The following is a 17,387-nucleotide window of genomic DNA, read 5'->3' on the forward strand; positions in this document are numbered from 1 at the left end:
CTGCTCATACCCACTGACTTGGAAGCATTTATATCACTTGTTTTCCCACGATCAATACTGGTTCTGCCACTTTTCAGATCAAAACTATCACTCCGATTGTAGTCACTGTAGTCTGATACTGTCCGATGTCCAGCTGTAGTCCGATGTTGGTCTTCAGTATGTAAGGGAGACCGAGAATGACTCCGCCTTCTTTCGCTGTTCACATGACTTGGAATGTGACTCAATTTTTTATGATCTTCACGTCGATGCCTCTCTCGGTCCTTTTCTCGATGTGATGAGCTAGCTGAATCTGAGCGGCTTGGCCAGTTTGGAACCTGAGCACCAGGCAATAGTGAGCCAATACTGGCTGGTGGCGTCCTGTGCTGCCTAGAAATAAAACACATCTTATTCCAAACCTGAAAGTCGCTGAATAGGGGTTATACAGTATAATTGATTCAAGCCAAAACAGAAAGAAAACTTACAGAATACAGGTAATTAGGTACTATTACTAGTATAATTAGTTACTAGGTGCTGGTCTACCTTTTACGTACCCCCTCTCCTCCAAAAAAGATGACTGGGTCGGTGCGTTCTCATTTTTAGTCTGTATAATGTCCAGTTTTATCTATCTTCAGATATGCAAATGAAGATCTACTTCAGTGAATGAAGACCTACGAGATAAATTTTAAGATAATCCCCTTTTGGGATCGGTCATAATCCATTCATCATGCCATTGATCATGCCATCGATCAATCCATTCATCATGATTTAAGACAATCCATTGATCATATAATCTAAACAAACTTTCAACAGTAAAGTCCGACAGTCATTCTAAAAGAAATTTAAGTTGTCCTGTTGCAAAGAGCTTTGATTCACGATTCCTATCTAATAATTAATTGTTTTAAAGGAGTGTTTTCCTATTGGAGTGAAGAGCTAAGTCGAAACTTTTAATGAATAAAAATTATTTTTTTCACAACTTATGGAAGTTTTTGTTGGATTAAGCTAAATTAGAGCTTTACTGAAAACGCATGCATAAAAAAAGAGTGTGGTTTTAGGACTTGTTGATGTTTGGTTATAGTTGTCACAATGCCCACGAAACCTCTAAAACTTTCTATAGCCTTTCAGCAATCATGATATCAGCAACTTTTAGTGTTTCAATATCGAGCAAGAGAATAATATTACTTTAGCAATTAGAAAATACACAAACACCATACAAATATGGAGGAACAATTTATAAGGCAACTTTTCATTTGATTTCATAGGGATTAGAAAGCGATCACGGTGGTTAGAAAGTACATAAACATCAGATAAAAGTGAAAGCACGATTCATGAGGCAACCGTTGATTTTGGGATTAGTAAGTGATCCTGTTGATTAGAAAATAAATAAACATCATATAAAAATGACAGAATGATTTATAAAGCAATCCTTCTTTAATATGGTTCTCAACCGGCATAATCTCAATAACTAGTAACATAAGTTGTCAAATGCAGAAACCCACTTTATCATTACTCACAACAAACAACTAATAAACAATACTGAGATCCAGCATAATCTGAGATCTGCAGTTATTTTTGTCTACAGGACGGAGAATTTCAAGTTGAGACGCAAATTTCTGAAATTATATTTATAATAACTACCAAGAAGGCTCCATTTTGAAAATAATCTTCACATATTCATTTCAGAATCATATAGAGTAAAAACCATTTCTTTTACGATTAAGCTAAAAATTACTTCTTTACTTCCACCAGATAAACATTACTTTTAAACAACAATTTTTGAATGTATTACGTTTTCTCAGATATATACTAATTATAATTTATTTATAAGCCACTACACAGAAAAAAGGGAGTGGAGGAACAGAAAAAAGAACAACACACAAGTTTAACAATAAAACACTAACTATATAGACAGATGAGGCGATGGTAAGGGCCTAGTATAAAAGGAGCATATTTACTAATATGCTCCATAAGCATTGGAAGCAGATTTGTCTAGCTTTGTCAATGATAGAAATAAAAGTCCATCGTGATTAGTTACCTAAGTATGACTTTAAATATACATTTGAGTCATATAACTGATGACAATCCACAAAACATGTGCAGCGTTGTCATGCGATTAGAAATCTTGTTAACCTGTATCTTCGAGAAGGCCCAAAATGAAAATTACACAGTATATAAAATTTAATGCTTAATTATACTATATTTTTCACTGAAAAAAAAATAATAATAATACGTTGTGCCTACATCGCTCTTTACTTAGGCAGCGATATGCTGCCTATGATAAAACAACTATTATTAGTTTAAAACAAATTCATGCAATTACCTCGTCCATGGATCAATACTAGGAGATGGAGCTGGTGTAGACTTAACAGGCTGGGACGAACTATAAGATGCAGGCCCGACGGATGAAAAACTATAGGGTGCATAAGGACTGGACATGGAAGAAGGTATCCCATAAGAAGCTGGAAATAAAAAATTTAATAGGAATGATACCTATATACAGGGTGGCGGGATGGGAGACCAATTCTGAATTATACCAGGTTTCTTATAAAAAAAATATATATATATATGAGAAAACAAGCAAAGGTTGTGTGTCCCAAAAATCGAACTTCTAAGCCAATAAAAAAAGAAAAGCCCAACCTGATTGGTTACAATATATGAGACTTTAAGCCAATAAAAAGAAAGGAATGATAAGTTCAATCTGATTGATTACAAAAGTGAAGCTTTAAGCCAATGAAAAGAAGGATAAAATTTAGAGCTACAAATGTTTGCCAAGTGAGATGTAGCCTCCAAACCTAACATTAATCGCTTTTCTATATCAACTCTCCATTGCAATGCAGCTTTTTTTCAAGTACAACACATTAGAAAATGGCCACTAATGCCCAAATTTAGGTTTTTACCATTATTTTTTTTTTAATGTAAATACCAAAAAATGGCATTTGTCAACAATAATACCAAAAACAAAGTATCTTTCAAAATCTAGGCTACATGAATCAATCTGAATATTGTTGCCAAAGTTTGAAATAAAAGTAAAATTGGAAAATCAGAAAAGACGTAATTATAAAAGTGGAATGAGTTTTCTAGCAAGAAAAAATCTAAAAGAGCGAAAGCTCTTAAAACAAAAGTTTCCCATGCGTCATAGCCATTTTCTTCTCCAGTTATTCTAACATTGAGGCTACCAAGTGACTAAGAATACAACAACAAAAAAACTTCTATATAAACAACAAGTAAAATTGAAGCATTAATTTTCCTATACATTTCAGGTATAAAATTAAATATGCGTCTCGGCAATTAGCTTAAGATTTTTACCTGCAGCTTGAGTAGGAGGTGGCATGTAGGACTGGTTTGGAGTGTCCACCAGTGGTTTTGGGGTTAAGCCACGGATACATTGTAGGCACCACTGGCTTTACTGGAGCTTTAGCTGACGCACTTGGTCCACTGCTGCTTGTTGCTATAATAGAAAAGATTTTAATCATTATGTGAAATACTCCGAATGCAAGCACTCTGGTAGCCAGGAACGTATCCAAGAAGGACAAGGCGTACCGGGTTTTGCCAGGTTGACCGACATGCATGTTACCTGTCCCTGTAAAAGAAAATACCCAGCGACTGTAACGTCAATTTGACTTTTTATGCGCCATAAATGTATGTGCTTGTACTTGTTGCACGTTCCAGCCGCATTCATGCTCATCGTGGCGCCAAGCAGACGACGACTTGTCTCCTTCCAGAGATTTCACTCCAGGGTGGCAGGCTCTACGATCTCCAGTCACTGACGATCCCAAAGACGGCCGTATTCTCTGAACCCTCCAATTGGCTCCAGATCAAACTCCACTGTCGCGAGCCACGTCTTTATGCCTTCTGCACTCTTCTTCCGTGTCGTAGTGGTAGACATTTGAGGCATCTTTTACTTATATGGTCATCTGGTCTGCGCATTGTGTAGCCAAACCATCTCAGTATATATACATAATATACATGATTTCAGAATATACCACTATTCTTTTTCTTTTTTTTGGAGTATTTGGGCCTCGAGTACCCCCCCCCCCCTTCGTCCCTGGTCCCCTTTAAAACATAAAATTAAATCCTTAACCAGGGGAACGTGTCTGTCTTTAATGCATACATCCAATTTTTATTTAAGTTTGGCGTAAAGCAAATAAATGAAAAGAGGAAACTCAACAACTGAACTATTTTATATTATGTTAGAACTCGATATCATAGGTCAAAGTTAGAATTCGATGTTAGATGTTAAAAGCTGGCCTACTTAGCTTCTTTCACTTCATTAGTGTGGTTGCTATAACATGTAATCTAAGTTTCTATTATAGTAACAATAATTTCTATTATCATTTTGGAAATCTGCTTTCATTTTATTGTCATGGCTTTAGGTGTCTTAACTTGTGTTCCTGGCCTCCCCCAGGTCACTCAGCGTGTCCCCAGGTGGCGATAGGCGAACGCCCTACAAACATGTATGGTACCTCCATAGGAGACACGGACCAAGGGGGACCTTGTCCCTGGGGATCCATAATAGAAACTAGGGCACAGTCGCATGGGGTCATAAGTGTAGGCGGAGGAGGAAGAAGGCTCCTTAAATGTACACACGAGATTTCAACGCCCAGGTCGGTAGAAATAGGGATAGATGGTATCCTAGCCTAGGTAACTTTGGTATATGAAAAGAAAACTGTAATGGATACAGACTTTTGTAACTTTGTAGGTATAACTATCTAGTTATAACCAACACGGTATTTTGTAATAAAATGGCTCATAAGTTAACATGGTATTCACGTGATGGTAAGACAGCAAACCTTATTGACTATGTTATAGTAAACCGAAGGCTGACAGGATTAATGCGAGATACTAAGGTAAATAGGAGTGCTGTTATTGATGTTAAAAGTAAAGATCACAATCTAGTAGTGTCAAGGGTTAATTTAAAGCTCAAATTTTGGAAGGGCAACTACCTCCCGGGAAGTTATGATGTTGGTAGACTCCAGGACGAGAATTTGAGAGAAACTTTTCAGAAACAGAATACTAAACTTGAGGGTTTAAAATTAGATAAAGTGGAAAATTTTTGGAATAATTTTAGAAAAAAAAATTGTGAAGTTGCTGCAACAGGTGTCATAGGGAAGAAAGCTGGAACTGCAACTAAGAATATTAGTGATAGAGCTTTATGTGTAATAGAAAGGACAAAGGACTTGTACAAGAATCATCTGAGTGATAGATCATATGAAAATAAAAGGAATGTAAAGCAGAAAGCATTAAAATACGATTTAAGGACGTGTGAAGCAGAGGCCATGGATAAAATTGCCGAGGATCTGGAAGATGCAGCTAGACGGCATAATAGTAAAATATTGTACTGGCATGTCAATAAATTGAGAGTGACCTGGACCTGACCTAGTTAAAGATAGGAATGGGGCCCTAACTAGCGATAAGGAAAGAATTAAGAGGGATGAGCAGAACATTTTGAGAATTTGCTAAACCGAGATAGAGTTGCAAGAAAAGATATAGAGGAAAATGAAAAAGTTTGTGATACCTTGTATGTTAAGGAAGATTTGTATTGTGAGGAGGGATTAGCGACAGCACTAAAAGGACTAAAAAATAATAAGGCTCCAGGTGCTGATGTGGTGGTAAATGAGTTTCTTAAATATGGTGGCTCTGAGGTTAGAAATAAGTTACTGAAGATTATGAATATGATTTTTGAAAAAGGGGAAGTACCTAATGGTTAGTGAAAGTCACTAAGGCTAGGAATAAGTGAAGATTAAAAGGTGACGTTGGGTGTTGAAAAGATTGATCAAGTGGGCAGCTTCACTTACCTTGGTAGTATTGGCGGTGGAGATGATGAGAGCAGTGAAGATGCTAAAAATCCAAAATCAAGGCTCAGGGTATTTTTTTCACAGTTAAAAAAAAGTTTGGAAGAATAAGAAGATAAGTCTGCAAACCAAGATTAGAATATTAGAAGTTACAGTGATGGCAGTAGTCAAATATGGTTCTGAAGCATGGGCGCTTTGAAAAGCAGATGAAGATTTGCTAGATGTTTTCCAGAGAAATTACTTAAGGATTGTTCTTGGCACTCGGCCAGTGACTGACCGTATTTCAAACAATAGGCTGTACGAAAAATGTGGTTCAATACTGCTCTCTAGGGCTATAATGAAAGAAAGGTTGAGGTGGCTAGGGCACGTTGTGTGGATGAAGGATGACATATTACCGAAGATTGTTCTTTTCGGCCAACCGTATAGGGCTAAACGGAAAGCAGGTTGTCCTCGTCTGGGTTAAGAGGATGTCATAAAGAAAGATTTAAAGGAAATAGGAAATTCAAAAAAGGGTGTAAAAAGGGAGGCTTTGAATAGATTGGGATGTAGAAAGAGCGTGCGTAGCTGTGTTGGCCTCAGGAGGCTTGGTGCTGCAATAGTAGTGGTGTTATTCTGTATGACCTTGTCGGGCAGAGTATCTTGTTATTCAATGCCATTTATCGACTTCGTAAACTAGTCTATTTATGACGCTTATTTCACCTTCAAAAAACATCATTAATCTTTACAGTGAAAATCAAAAGATATTACATCTCAAAAAGAAAAAAAGAGAATTTCAAAAGAAAAAGAAAGAGGGGAAGAAGAGAAGAAGAGAAAAAAGAAATAAAAAGCTTACATGAAGAATGAATAGCAAATGCAATTCGCTTGGGGTCACCAACTGTTCGAGCCCGCTGCTGATGATGATAGATCCCCCATGCCAATTTGACATGCATAGAGTTCCAACTGCCTGTCTTCTATAAATAAACAAATAGATTAGACATAATGAAAATGCGATACAAGTCAGCCCCTCAGATTTAATTGGTGTAGTGGCTCATCGTAATTATTGAATAGCGGAAATAAGGATCCTTCAGTCTAAAGTAGAGCCACCTTCTATTTTTCTTATCCATTTTTTCTTTTTCTTTTCTTATTCCTGTCTTGTTCTTATCATTTTACTCTTATTTTTCCAATTCTTATTCTGTTTTTATTCTCTGGTCTTATTTTATTTTTCAACATCATATTCTATTATATTTGTTTTCTTATTCTATTCTATTGGCCCTCGAACTATTTTTTCTTTTTATTATTCATTTATTCTTTTTCCATTCTTATTCCTATTCTTGTCCGATTCGTATCATTTCATTCTTTTATTGAAACAATACCCAGTAAGAAAAGGGCGTGGCCTCTTCTAATAGTCAAACTTCTATTTGTGATGAAACTAATAAAGTAGAGGAAGGCGTAGTCTCCTCATATATAATTGAAGGCAGGGTAAAATCTCCTATACACAATGGTTTACACTGGTTCATACAGAGTACAGAGATCAAATATTTTTCCATAGAGAATGGAGGAATTGGTGTAATAAAAGAGTTACATTCTTAAGGAGCTTTTTCAAATTTTTCTAGAGGGCGTACACACATGTCCTTAATTTCAGACGTTGAAAATTTTATGAAAAACTTAGACGAAACTTTACCAAAAACTGATAACGATAAATAAAAATAGCTAGACTGGATTTCTGAGCACTGACACTCATCATCAGCAAATTTTATTTTAACTATTCCAAGTATGGGGACGTCATTCATATGATTAATTATTTTTTTTCAAAATTAGGGCCCTAACAAAAAATTTTCAAAGTCATGACAGATCTAGACTGTTTTTTATATATATATATATATATATATATATATATATATATATATATATATATATATATATATATATACTTTTTGTTCGTTAAATAATACAAGATAAGTTTTTCAAGGACCTTCTAGAAGGTCCTTCTTTATATTTAGGGGAAAAAGCCCTTTTAAGAATAAACTACTATTACTACTAATAACAACTTACTGCAGTACCAAACCGCCTAAGATCAACGCAGCTACGCACACTCCTCCTCCATCCACATCTATTCAAAGCCTCCCTCTCTAAACCCTCCCATGGAGTTCCCATTGCCCTTAAATCTCTCCTTATGACATCATCCCGTCCTAACCAGGGAGGACCTGCTTTTCGTTTAGCCCAAGATGGTTGGCCGAAAAGGATAATCTTTGGCAACCTGCCAACCTTCTTTTATTCAAAATAAGACTTCTAGTCAACTATTCCTTCATAAAGCGAAACCAAGTATTCCAGTGAAGCTAAACAGAACCTCATTTTTCTAACACTAATGTACTATTTGCAGTTTAATTCAATATAATTCTCCTATGGCAGAATTTTTTAGGTTTATACATTAGAAATGCTCCCTATACCTCATTTTTCTACTCTCTCTTCAATATTACCCTCAATTATTTGAGCTTAATATCAGAATTTGGCAAAAAGCCTGCCCTTTTTTTGCAGTTCGAGAACAGAGAACAAGATTGTCCAAGATTGAGCGAGAGCGATACAGCTTAAAAAATTCATCATGCAACTGAAAATTACAAGTTCAGTTACATAGTAACTGGAAATTATAAAACATATTTTGAAAAAAAAACTAAGAAACTGCGAAGCGAAGAAGAATCGCTATATGATCACAGAAAAGAAAATTTACGATAATGATAGTGAAAACAAAATTAATGGAACATTATATAAATTTTTAAATTATATAAAATTAAATAAATAATTTTTGTTCATGCAGCAATTTTACTCTTGTAAAATTGCCATGTAAAAACCCATGACATATCGATTAGGATATAACTGAGTTTTCTGTTTTTAATCAAAAGATGGTTGTACATGTTCTAGGCGAACCCCCCCCCCCCCGGTGGAAAATGCCACCCCCGTGGAAAATACCCCCCACACACAAAAAAATACCCCCCGTTGAAAATAATGCTTTCCAAAGGTGAGAATTTTATTAGAGTTTTATTTTTATTTCCGTAGGGGGATGGAATTTTGGTACTTGTGTATTATGCGCCACTAACTCAAGTTTACGCTGTGTAAAATTCAAGAACGCACCGGTTTTTTTGTTAGTTTCTTCATTACTTTAGAAATAAATTTGCGCAATAAATTTGCACTTTAGGGGGGGGGGGGGTGTAAGCATAACGGGTCTGCATCCAAAATGTGTTTGGTACAATTATTCTGCATATTAGATAGATAGACAAATAAGTGTATCTTAAAGCCAAATATACGGCCATGAAGACAGTAAAACAACATAAATGAATATACAGAATCGGAGGGGTGGGGTGTTTAACTCCCCAAAAAATACCCCCCCCCCTTCCTTCGGAAAGTAACCCCCGCGGAAAATACCCTCCCCCCAGTTGAAAATAAGGTTTCTAAATTTGAAACTTTTATTTGAGTTTTTTTATAGTTTTGTTGAAAAGTGCTAAGGAACGGGAAAAAGAGGAATCTACACACCAGAGCGTCTTAAAAACTTAGAAAAAAAAAACATAAATCCATTTGTGTTGAAAAGACTTCCATATGAACTTCTGCGATTTTTGGCAGTAGCGGGTTCCAAATTAAAAAAAAAATTGAAGAAGAAAAACAATTTAGGCAAACAATCATCAAAATTAAGCTAAAACATATGGCACCGAAAAGTTTAAGAAGGTTTGGCTATCCTTTGAAACGATAGTTGGCTTTGGGAACCAACACATTCTAAATAGTTTAAGTTTTTACGGACAAAAGCGTTGTCAAATTCTACGAGTTTGTTTTTCTTATCTTCCTAGTGTAAAACTACCACAAATCACCATTAACAAATAAATGAAACCCAAAACTAACAGAAATTACAATAGATAGCCTAGCCAAACTTAAAACGAGCAAAAAGTAAAAGGTTTTTGGCTTAAAACACCCATTTATTATTAAGACCATAAAATAGTTTTAAATTTAATTAAAAAAAAAAAAAAAAAAAAAACGTGTATTGTAAGCTTGATATACATATTATGATGTCTGTTCCTTATAGTCTTAATAATTATTTATTTGTTGAAGTCAAAAAAATGAAAACATTTAAAATGTATTTTGTTTTCAGTAAAGTGCAAATTACTTTCTGGTCTTGAGGAGGTGTGACGGTTGTCAGCCCTACTCATGGTAATTGTTGCTACTTTGAGTTTGAATAGCTCATTTATTGTTATTTCTGTTCATTTTGGGTTCAATTCACTTATTTATGGGGTTTTATGGTAGTTTTAAGCTTAGAAAATTATTTGAATTTATTTCTACTCATTTTTGACTTAACGAGGCCATGGGCACCGGCAAGGGGGCAGGAGGGGGTCATGGCCTCTACCTGAAAATTTGGGACTATATAGTAATTATAAAGAAACCGAAGGAAAAAAACAGAATAGGGAAAAACTATGGAAAAAATGTTTGTCGCCCCGTTATTGGCTGCCTGCCGGTAGATTTTGACCCATAATAAGGAAAAATATAAGTTCTAATTTATGATTGAGTGACCTCTAACAAGTTTTCAACAAAATTTTTTCTATATGATTTGGTTGGAGCAAAAAAAAGTCTGAAAAAAAGAAGCGAAAATCTTTTACAAGAGAAGAGTCGATGAGGTAAAGCGAACAATTCTTGGCCATTCATTTTCCTTTTAACTACTACTTTCAACGGCTTGTTTCGAATTCAAAAAATTCAAATTCAAAATTCAAAATCACCATAAAAAGCTGATTCTTTGACTGAATGATATCAATAGTTAGGCTCTTATACTTTCGTTATTAACAAGGATATTATCCATTTATTACTATGAAGAAGTTTTTTGTTTTTTTTATTGCTCCAACCAAATCATATAGAAAAATTTTTCGTGGAAAACTTGTTAGGGGTCACTCAGTCACAAATTAGAACTTATATGTCAAAATCTACTGGCAGGCAGCCAACAATGGGGCAACAAAAATTTTTCCATAGTTTTTCCCTATTCTGCTTTTTCCCTTTGGTTTCCTTATAATAATTAAATTGTCCAAAATTTCCAGGTGGGGGCAATGACCCCCCCCCTTATTGATACCCATGGCCTCGTTAAGTCAAAAATGAATAGAAATAAATTCAAATAATTTTCCAAGCGTAAAACTACCACAAATCACCATAAATACGTGAATTGAACCCAAAACGAACAGAAATAACAATAAATAGCCTATTCAAACTCAAAATCACAACAATTAGCATGAGTAGGGCTGACAACCCCCACACCTCAAGACCAGAAAGTAATTTGCGCTTTACTGAAAACAAAATACATTTTAAATGTTTTCACTTTTTGACTTCAACAAATAAAGAAGTATTAAGACTATAAGGAATAGATATCACAATATGTGTATCAAACTGACAATACATGTTTTTTTTTTGTTTTTTTTTTCCTCAAGAATTGACAACAGTTGGAATAAACTCTCTGAAGACACAGTTATTGGTGAATCTGTTGACATTTTCAAACAAAGGTTAGATGCTGAGTGGTCCTTAAGGGAGTGCAAACTTGACTAGGGTGCAGTTGGACTACCAACTGCACCTAATGCACCTGGTCACTAAACAAGAGCAACTGCAAACATCAACTCAGGAGCTTCACAAGGAAATATCCTTAGATTGCTCCATGCTGTAATTAAGGATACCCATACTTTTACTCAATCTCAATTCATAATGTCAGTTTAAAAAAAAATACACTTGTTGCCCTTTAGATAAAATGAAAAATCTGCACTGATTGCAGCTACAACAGTACAGACCTATAGTTATGAAAGAATATATTTATGGATAGAAAAGAAGAAAGCATTAAATTGATTTGGGAAACAATTACAACTGTAATTTTGACAGTATTTTAGACTAATAAGCACTATGGGTTTTTTTGCTTAGTTTTTAAGACACTTCTGGTGTGTAAATTCCTATTTTTCCCGTTCCTTAGCACTTTTCAACAAAACTATAAAAAAACTCAAATAAAAGTTTCAAATTTAGAAACTTTATTTTCCCCAGGGAGGGGGAGGATATTTTCCACCAGGGTATTTTCCAAGGAGGGGGTATTTTCCGCGGTGGTTACTTTCCAAAGGAGGAGATAGGGTATTTTTGTGGGGGAGGGCATTTTTCGGGGGTTAAACCCCCCCCCTCCATTCACTATATTCATTTATGCTATTTCACTGTGTTCAAGGCCGTATATTTGGCTTTAAAATACACTTATTTGTTTATATACCTAATATGCAGAATAATTGTACTAAACATATTTTGAATGTAGACCCGTTATGCTTACCCCCCTAATGTGCAAATTTATTTTTAAAGTAACGAAGAAACTAACAAAAAAACCGGTGTGTTCTCGAATTTTACACAGCGTAAACTAGAGTGAAAGGCGCATAATACATGAGTACCAAAATTCCATCCCCCTAAGGAAATTAAAAAAAAAACTCAAATAAAATTCTCAAATTTGGAAAGCCTTATTTTCCAAAGGGGGTATTTTTTTGGGGGGGGGGGGTATTTTTTGGGGGGAGGGGGATGTTCCGCTGAGGGGGTGGGATACTTACAGGGGGGGGGGGTGTATTTTCCGCGGGGGTAATTTTCCCGCGGGGGTGGGTATTTTCCACGGAGGAGTATTTGACGGGGGGGGGGGGGGGGTAAACGCCGGCCACCGGTTGTACAGAGGGATAGTTCCAAGATGGTATTTTCTTTGGGGGGGGGGGAGAATAAGATTTAAAAAAATCCCTCCTCTGATTTTAAAAATCGGAGGGAGGAAATAAGAAAACAAATTTTATTTAATAATTTGAATAAGAATGCATAACAAAAGGGGGTGAGGTTCACGTCCCTGGTCATACAGAGTCCCAACATAAACCATACGAAAAAGCCAGAAAAATATGCTCACGGACAAATTTACAAAATTTTGGTTTCCTACAGAATAGGGAAATTTCACTCTCATGTGAGTTATAATAACTACTTTTTCTAATTAGCTCGCTTTATATATTCAAGTTGGTTCAACATTTGTTCTTAGAGATATGTCAAAAATAAAAAATTATTGACAAGATCAAATAGTCACGTTTGATTCTAATTGGAATTAATTGTGAACAAAAAATTTTTTTAGAGGCAATACCGCGGTTTAAGCTTGAAAATTAGCGGGAATAATCTGATGCTTGAGAGAACGCTGCTCTTGAAATTGACGCTAAAATCGAGCTTATTTTTTATTGAGAGAATGATTAGTACATAATACAACATGTCAGACTTCGACGTAAAGGGCGAGAACAAGGATAGCTTCACGTACATTAGATGATAATTAAACATTTAAGTTTAAACGCCGCTCTTTACTTTAATTTGAAAAAACTGGGACAACAGGAAAGGGTCTTCCCTTAACCTTATTTCGTTAGTTCCAACTGTTTGAAGCCAAACCTTTCCTTTCTGTCAGTGTAAAAAAAATACTAGCAAAATTATCTAAATTACTCATTATTTTATTATTTAATGACATTTTTATTATATAATTATTGTTATATTATGATATTATTATATATAGTCCTTAGAACAACCGGAATAGAATCGTTCCTGCAATTTGCAGGCGCTGCTCTATCCACCCGCTGTCACAAGTTATTTGTCAACTTTTAATGTAAAATGCATATTAATGAGCGTGAAACTTGTGAGCCAATCAAGGTTTAACTTGGAACTTAGCTGCAACCTATTGCAGCTAAGCACGAATTTTACTTGCGAATCAACAAATCTAACCAGACACACATCTTAACTCCGCTTTAGAAGAGCCATTATATCACGCCGGAAACTAACCTGGCTCTCAATTAATGGCACAATTTTATGCAAAATTTGTCTTCTATTTTTTCTTCCAATATAGTCATCTATGTTAGTGCACTTTTTTTTTAGCCACAATCGCAAATCACTAATTAGCAAAGCCTGCCAATTAGCAAAGAGCCGAAAGCCCCAGCCACCGAGCTCCTCACAAGGGACAAAGCCCTGAGTAAACGTTAACAAAGGTTTGAACAGTTTGAATCCAAACCTTTTCTTTTTGTCAGGGTGAAAGAAAAGTTTATCTATATTACCCATTATTACATTATTTGATAATTTTTCTATTATGTAATTATTGTTATATTATCGTATTATTTATCACTATAATATTATACACGCTGAACGGGCTAAGCACATGCGAATCTAACCAGACACGCATCTGACCGTCGTTTTGGAGAGCCATTCTTTCACTCTGAAAACTAACATGGCTCCCAATTAATGCAAAAAATTTTTGCCTCCTTTCCAGCAAATTTTTGGCCTCCTTTTTCCTAAGATATCTGTTGTAATCGTACCATGTCGTTCACAATCGCAAATCGCTAAATAGCGAAGGGTTGCCGTCAAAACCCTCCCAGACGACAAAGCTTTCAGCAAGTGGAGGGACCCAAGAGAATACTAGTGAAGCCGACTTTTTGAATATACTAATTAGTGGAGCCGCAAAAAGTCGTCTCAGGATATGTGAATTTGTCTTTTTTTTTCAATTTTTGCTGATTCGACAATATTACTAAAAAACTACATAAAAAAGAATCACAATATTTTTTCTGCAATTCAACAAAAAAAGTTAGTTGTGCATAGAAACAGTGTAGAACAGAAGAATCACCCACAGTTTAAGGAAATTTTCCCTCCAAAACTATGGCCTATGAATACACCTTTTTTCGTGTTTTGACGTCCTCCAACAAAATACAAAACCTTGCCCTCACCCCTCCAAAAAAAGGTCAAACCTGCGTGCAGCTATGAACCAGTAGCTTCAAATCACATATACAACATATTTCCATTTTATACGTAATATGTGGTAATTCTGCACTACAAATAAATACTTCAGAGTAAGATCCGCTCCCCCCTCCAGTGTCTACTCTGACTGTTTCTCATGGTTTCCTAAGCTTAAAATATAATCTTACGGTAGGAAAGGAGGTGGAAGAGGGGGTGTTTTAATGAATTAGTCCCCCCCTGCACTCCTAAAAAAATAACGTTGCATATGCATGGTTCATCTCTTCGTGATTTTAGCTTCAGTGGTAAAGGCCTACCTACAGTAGAATATTTTCAGAGACCAACTATTTGTAAGGTTTTCCCGTTCAAAAAAGGCAATTGCTCTACATTCAGTCAATGCAAGTTTTAACGACAAAATTAGATGCGAAATTTTCGAAAATTTGGCCTCTATTCTTTTCTGTTTCTATGATAGCCATTTGCTGTTATCGTACTTTGTTGATCACAATGACTAATTAGCGAATCATAACCACTAAATCATTAATTAGCAAAACTTGACGATTACCAAAGGGCCCCATACCACCGAGCATTTCCCCAGGGACTGGAGCCCTTTCAAGCGAAGAGAGAGAACAGATTGCCTGCGTAGCCGGATTTTTGAATGTGCTGATTTATGCAGCCAGAGAAAGTTAAGAAAATCGTCTTCTTTTCGATTTTCCTTGATTACCTCTGACTGCGCCATTCGATTCCTCATCCGACGTTTAACCATGACACATGCAAAACATTTTCGACCAAAATAATTATTTTGGTCGAAATTAGTCGACCAAAAAAATTATTTTGATCGAGATAAGCTAAAGATAAAACCACGACACATGCAAAACATTTTCGACCAAAATTATTATTTTGGTCAAAATTAGTCGACCAAAAAAATTATTTTGGTCGAGATAAGCTAAAGATAAAACCACGACACATGCATAACATTTTCGACCAAAATTATTATTTTGGTCGAAATTAGTCGACTAAAAAAATTATTTATATCGACCAAAATTATTTTGGTCGAAATTAGTCAATTCCTTCTTTTTTTTGCACATCTCTTGCTCGTTTTGAAAAAAAAACAATTTAGATTTCGATGGCCTTGGCAATTCATAAGAAGAAATATGTAAACTAACCTTGACAATAGGAGCCGTGGGATACGGGTTAGGTCCACTTTGAGAAACCGAATTGAAAGAGGACATTTCTCGGCCTTGAGGGAAAAACGCCTGATATGGTGGAATTGGCTCAATATGATTGAAATTGGCCCCGGGTGCTATCCTCGTCAGTGACTCTGCACCTTCAGGCTTGGGAAAATGCTGGAAAGTAAAATAATTTTCATACTGTGCTAATTTCATCTGGTACAATCAATTCATGCTTGTATACATCAAAAGGGGGATGGATGCAGGAGGAGGAAGTATTTGCAGGAAAAATAGAAAAATAAACTTTGGAATGAAAAAGAACAGGATTTCAGTACAGGAACGCAATTTTCACGGTGCCTTGCCTTCTTTTCAGCAGAGCAAAAAAAAAATAACTTCAAATAAAACAGAATAGGATTCTGGAACATATTTTGACATACCAGCTCTGCTCCTTATCCCGGCGAAGGGAAAACACACATATAAACAAAAGACAACAATATTTGGGGTATGGATCACACATTTTTGACGTGATCTTCGTTTTCCCAGCAAAAAAAAAAAGAAAAAAAAACACCCAAACAAAATAAAATTTCTGTTCTGGAAAGTAGATTTTGATATGCATGCCATCCTTTTCGCCTTAGTAGAAAGAAAAACCAATGCAACAACCACACCGTTTTAATTAAATAACCAACATAGTGTGAACAGTAAAAATCCTCGGTCATTCGAAGAATCTTGTCTGGAGGACAAGAATTTTGTTAAATTTTGTTAAATTAAATCCAGAATTTTGTTAAATTTTGTTAAAGTAAATCCAGAATTTTGTTAAATTTTGTTAAATTTTGTTAAAGTAAATCCAGAATTTTGTTAAAGTAAATCAAGAATTTTGTTAAATTTTGTTAAAGTAAATCAAAAATTTTGTTAAATTTTGTTAAAGTAAATCAAAAATTTTGTTAAATTTTGTTAAATTAAATCAAAAATTTTGTTAAATTTTGTTTAATTAAATCCAGAATTTTGTTAAATTTTGTTAAAGTAAAGCAAGAATTTTGTTAAATTTTGATAAATTAAATCAAGAATTTTGTTAAATTAAATCAAGAATTTTGTTAAATTTTGTTAAATTAAATCCAAGATTTTGTTAAATTTTGTTAAATTAAATCCAGAATTTTGTTAAATTTTGTTAAATTAAATCCAGAATTTTGTTAAATTTTGATTAATTAAATCCAGAATTTTGTTAAATTTTGTTTAATTAAATCCAGAATTTTTGTTAAATTAAATCCAGAATTTTGTGAAATTCGTCCATAAAGATTATTGGTGAACGGGAACTGTCTACATACAGTTTCAAAAGGGAATCCGTCAGCTCCTTTCCATATTCACAAATGCCAAAGCTCATATCAATAAAAATCAATTATAAGGCTTAAATTACATTCTATTTATGTTCATACATGAATCTTAGCACTTGTGTAGTTTATAGGCAATATTAAGATCACAACATATGACTTGCTTATGAAACAAAAACACTCATTAACATAAGAGCTATATCTAGTTGATGAATGAGAGATGTTACCGTGAATGCCCAAAATTCGTGAATGTCAACATTCACCGGTGAATATCCGAAATATCTTTTTTTTTCTTGGATTTAGTCAGCGTTGCCACACAACTTTTTCAGTTTAATGCAAGGTTTGATGATGACAGGTTAGGCTAGATTTATTTGGTTAAGTTGGGCTAGGTT

At 35.0% G+C, this 17,387-nt stretch overlaps 1 protein-coding gene across 2 annotated transcripts in view; it reads right to left on the minus strand.

Annotated features, from left to right (window-relative positions):
• Positions 1–228: 228 nt before the first annotated feature.
• LOC148945852 (uncharacterized) overlaps positions 229–17,387 on the minus strand; it is a 78,186-nt gene continuing 61,027 nt past the window's right edge. For both annotated transcript variants that reach the window (XM_089097852.1, XM_089097853.1), the window contains exons 10-14: positions 15,668–15,847; positions 6,601–6,718; positions 3,283–3,424; positions 2,297–2,435; positions 229–366 (exon numbers count right to left, since the gene is read on the minus strand). In XM_089097852.1, the coding sequence (XP_088953978.1) occupies positions 2,387–2,435; positions 3,283–3,424; positions 6,601–6,718; positions 15,668–15,847 (489 nt within the window). In that variant the 3' untranslated portion in view covers positions 229–366; positions 2,297–2,386. The remainder of the gene's footprint in view (positions 367–2,296; positions 2,436–3,282; positions 3,425–6,600; positions 6,719–15,667; positions 15,848–17,387) is intronic.

Source organism: Artemia sp. Qi Xiang Cuo, chromosome 12 (genome assembly GCF_049724085.1).
Source record: "Artemia sp. Qi Xiang Cuo chromosome 12, ASM4972408v1, whole genome shotgun sequence".
In the NCBI taxonomy this organism is placed as follows: domain Eukaryota; kingdom Metazoa; phylum Arthropoda; class Branchiopoda; order Anostraca; family Artemiidae; genus Artemia; species Artemia sp. Qi Xiang Cuo.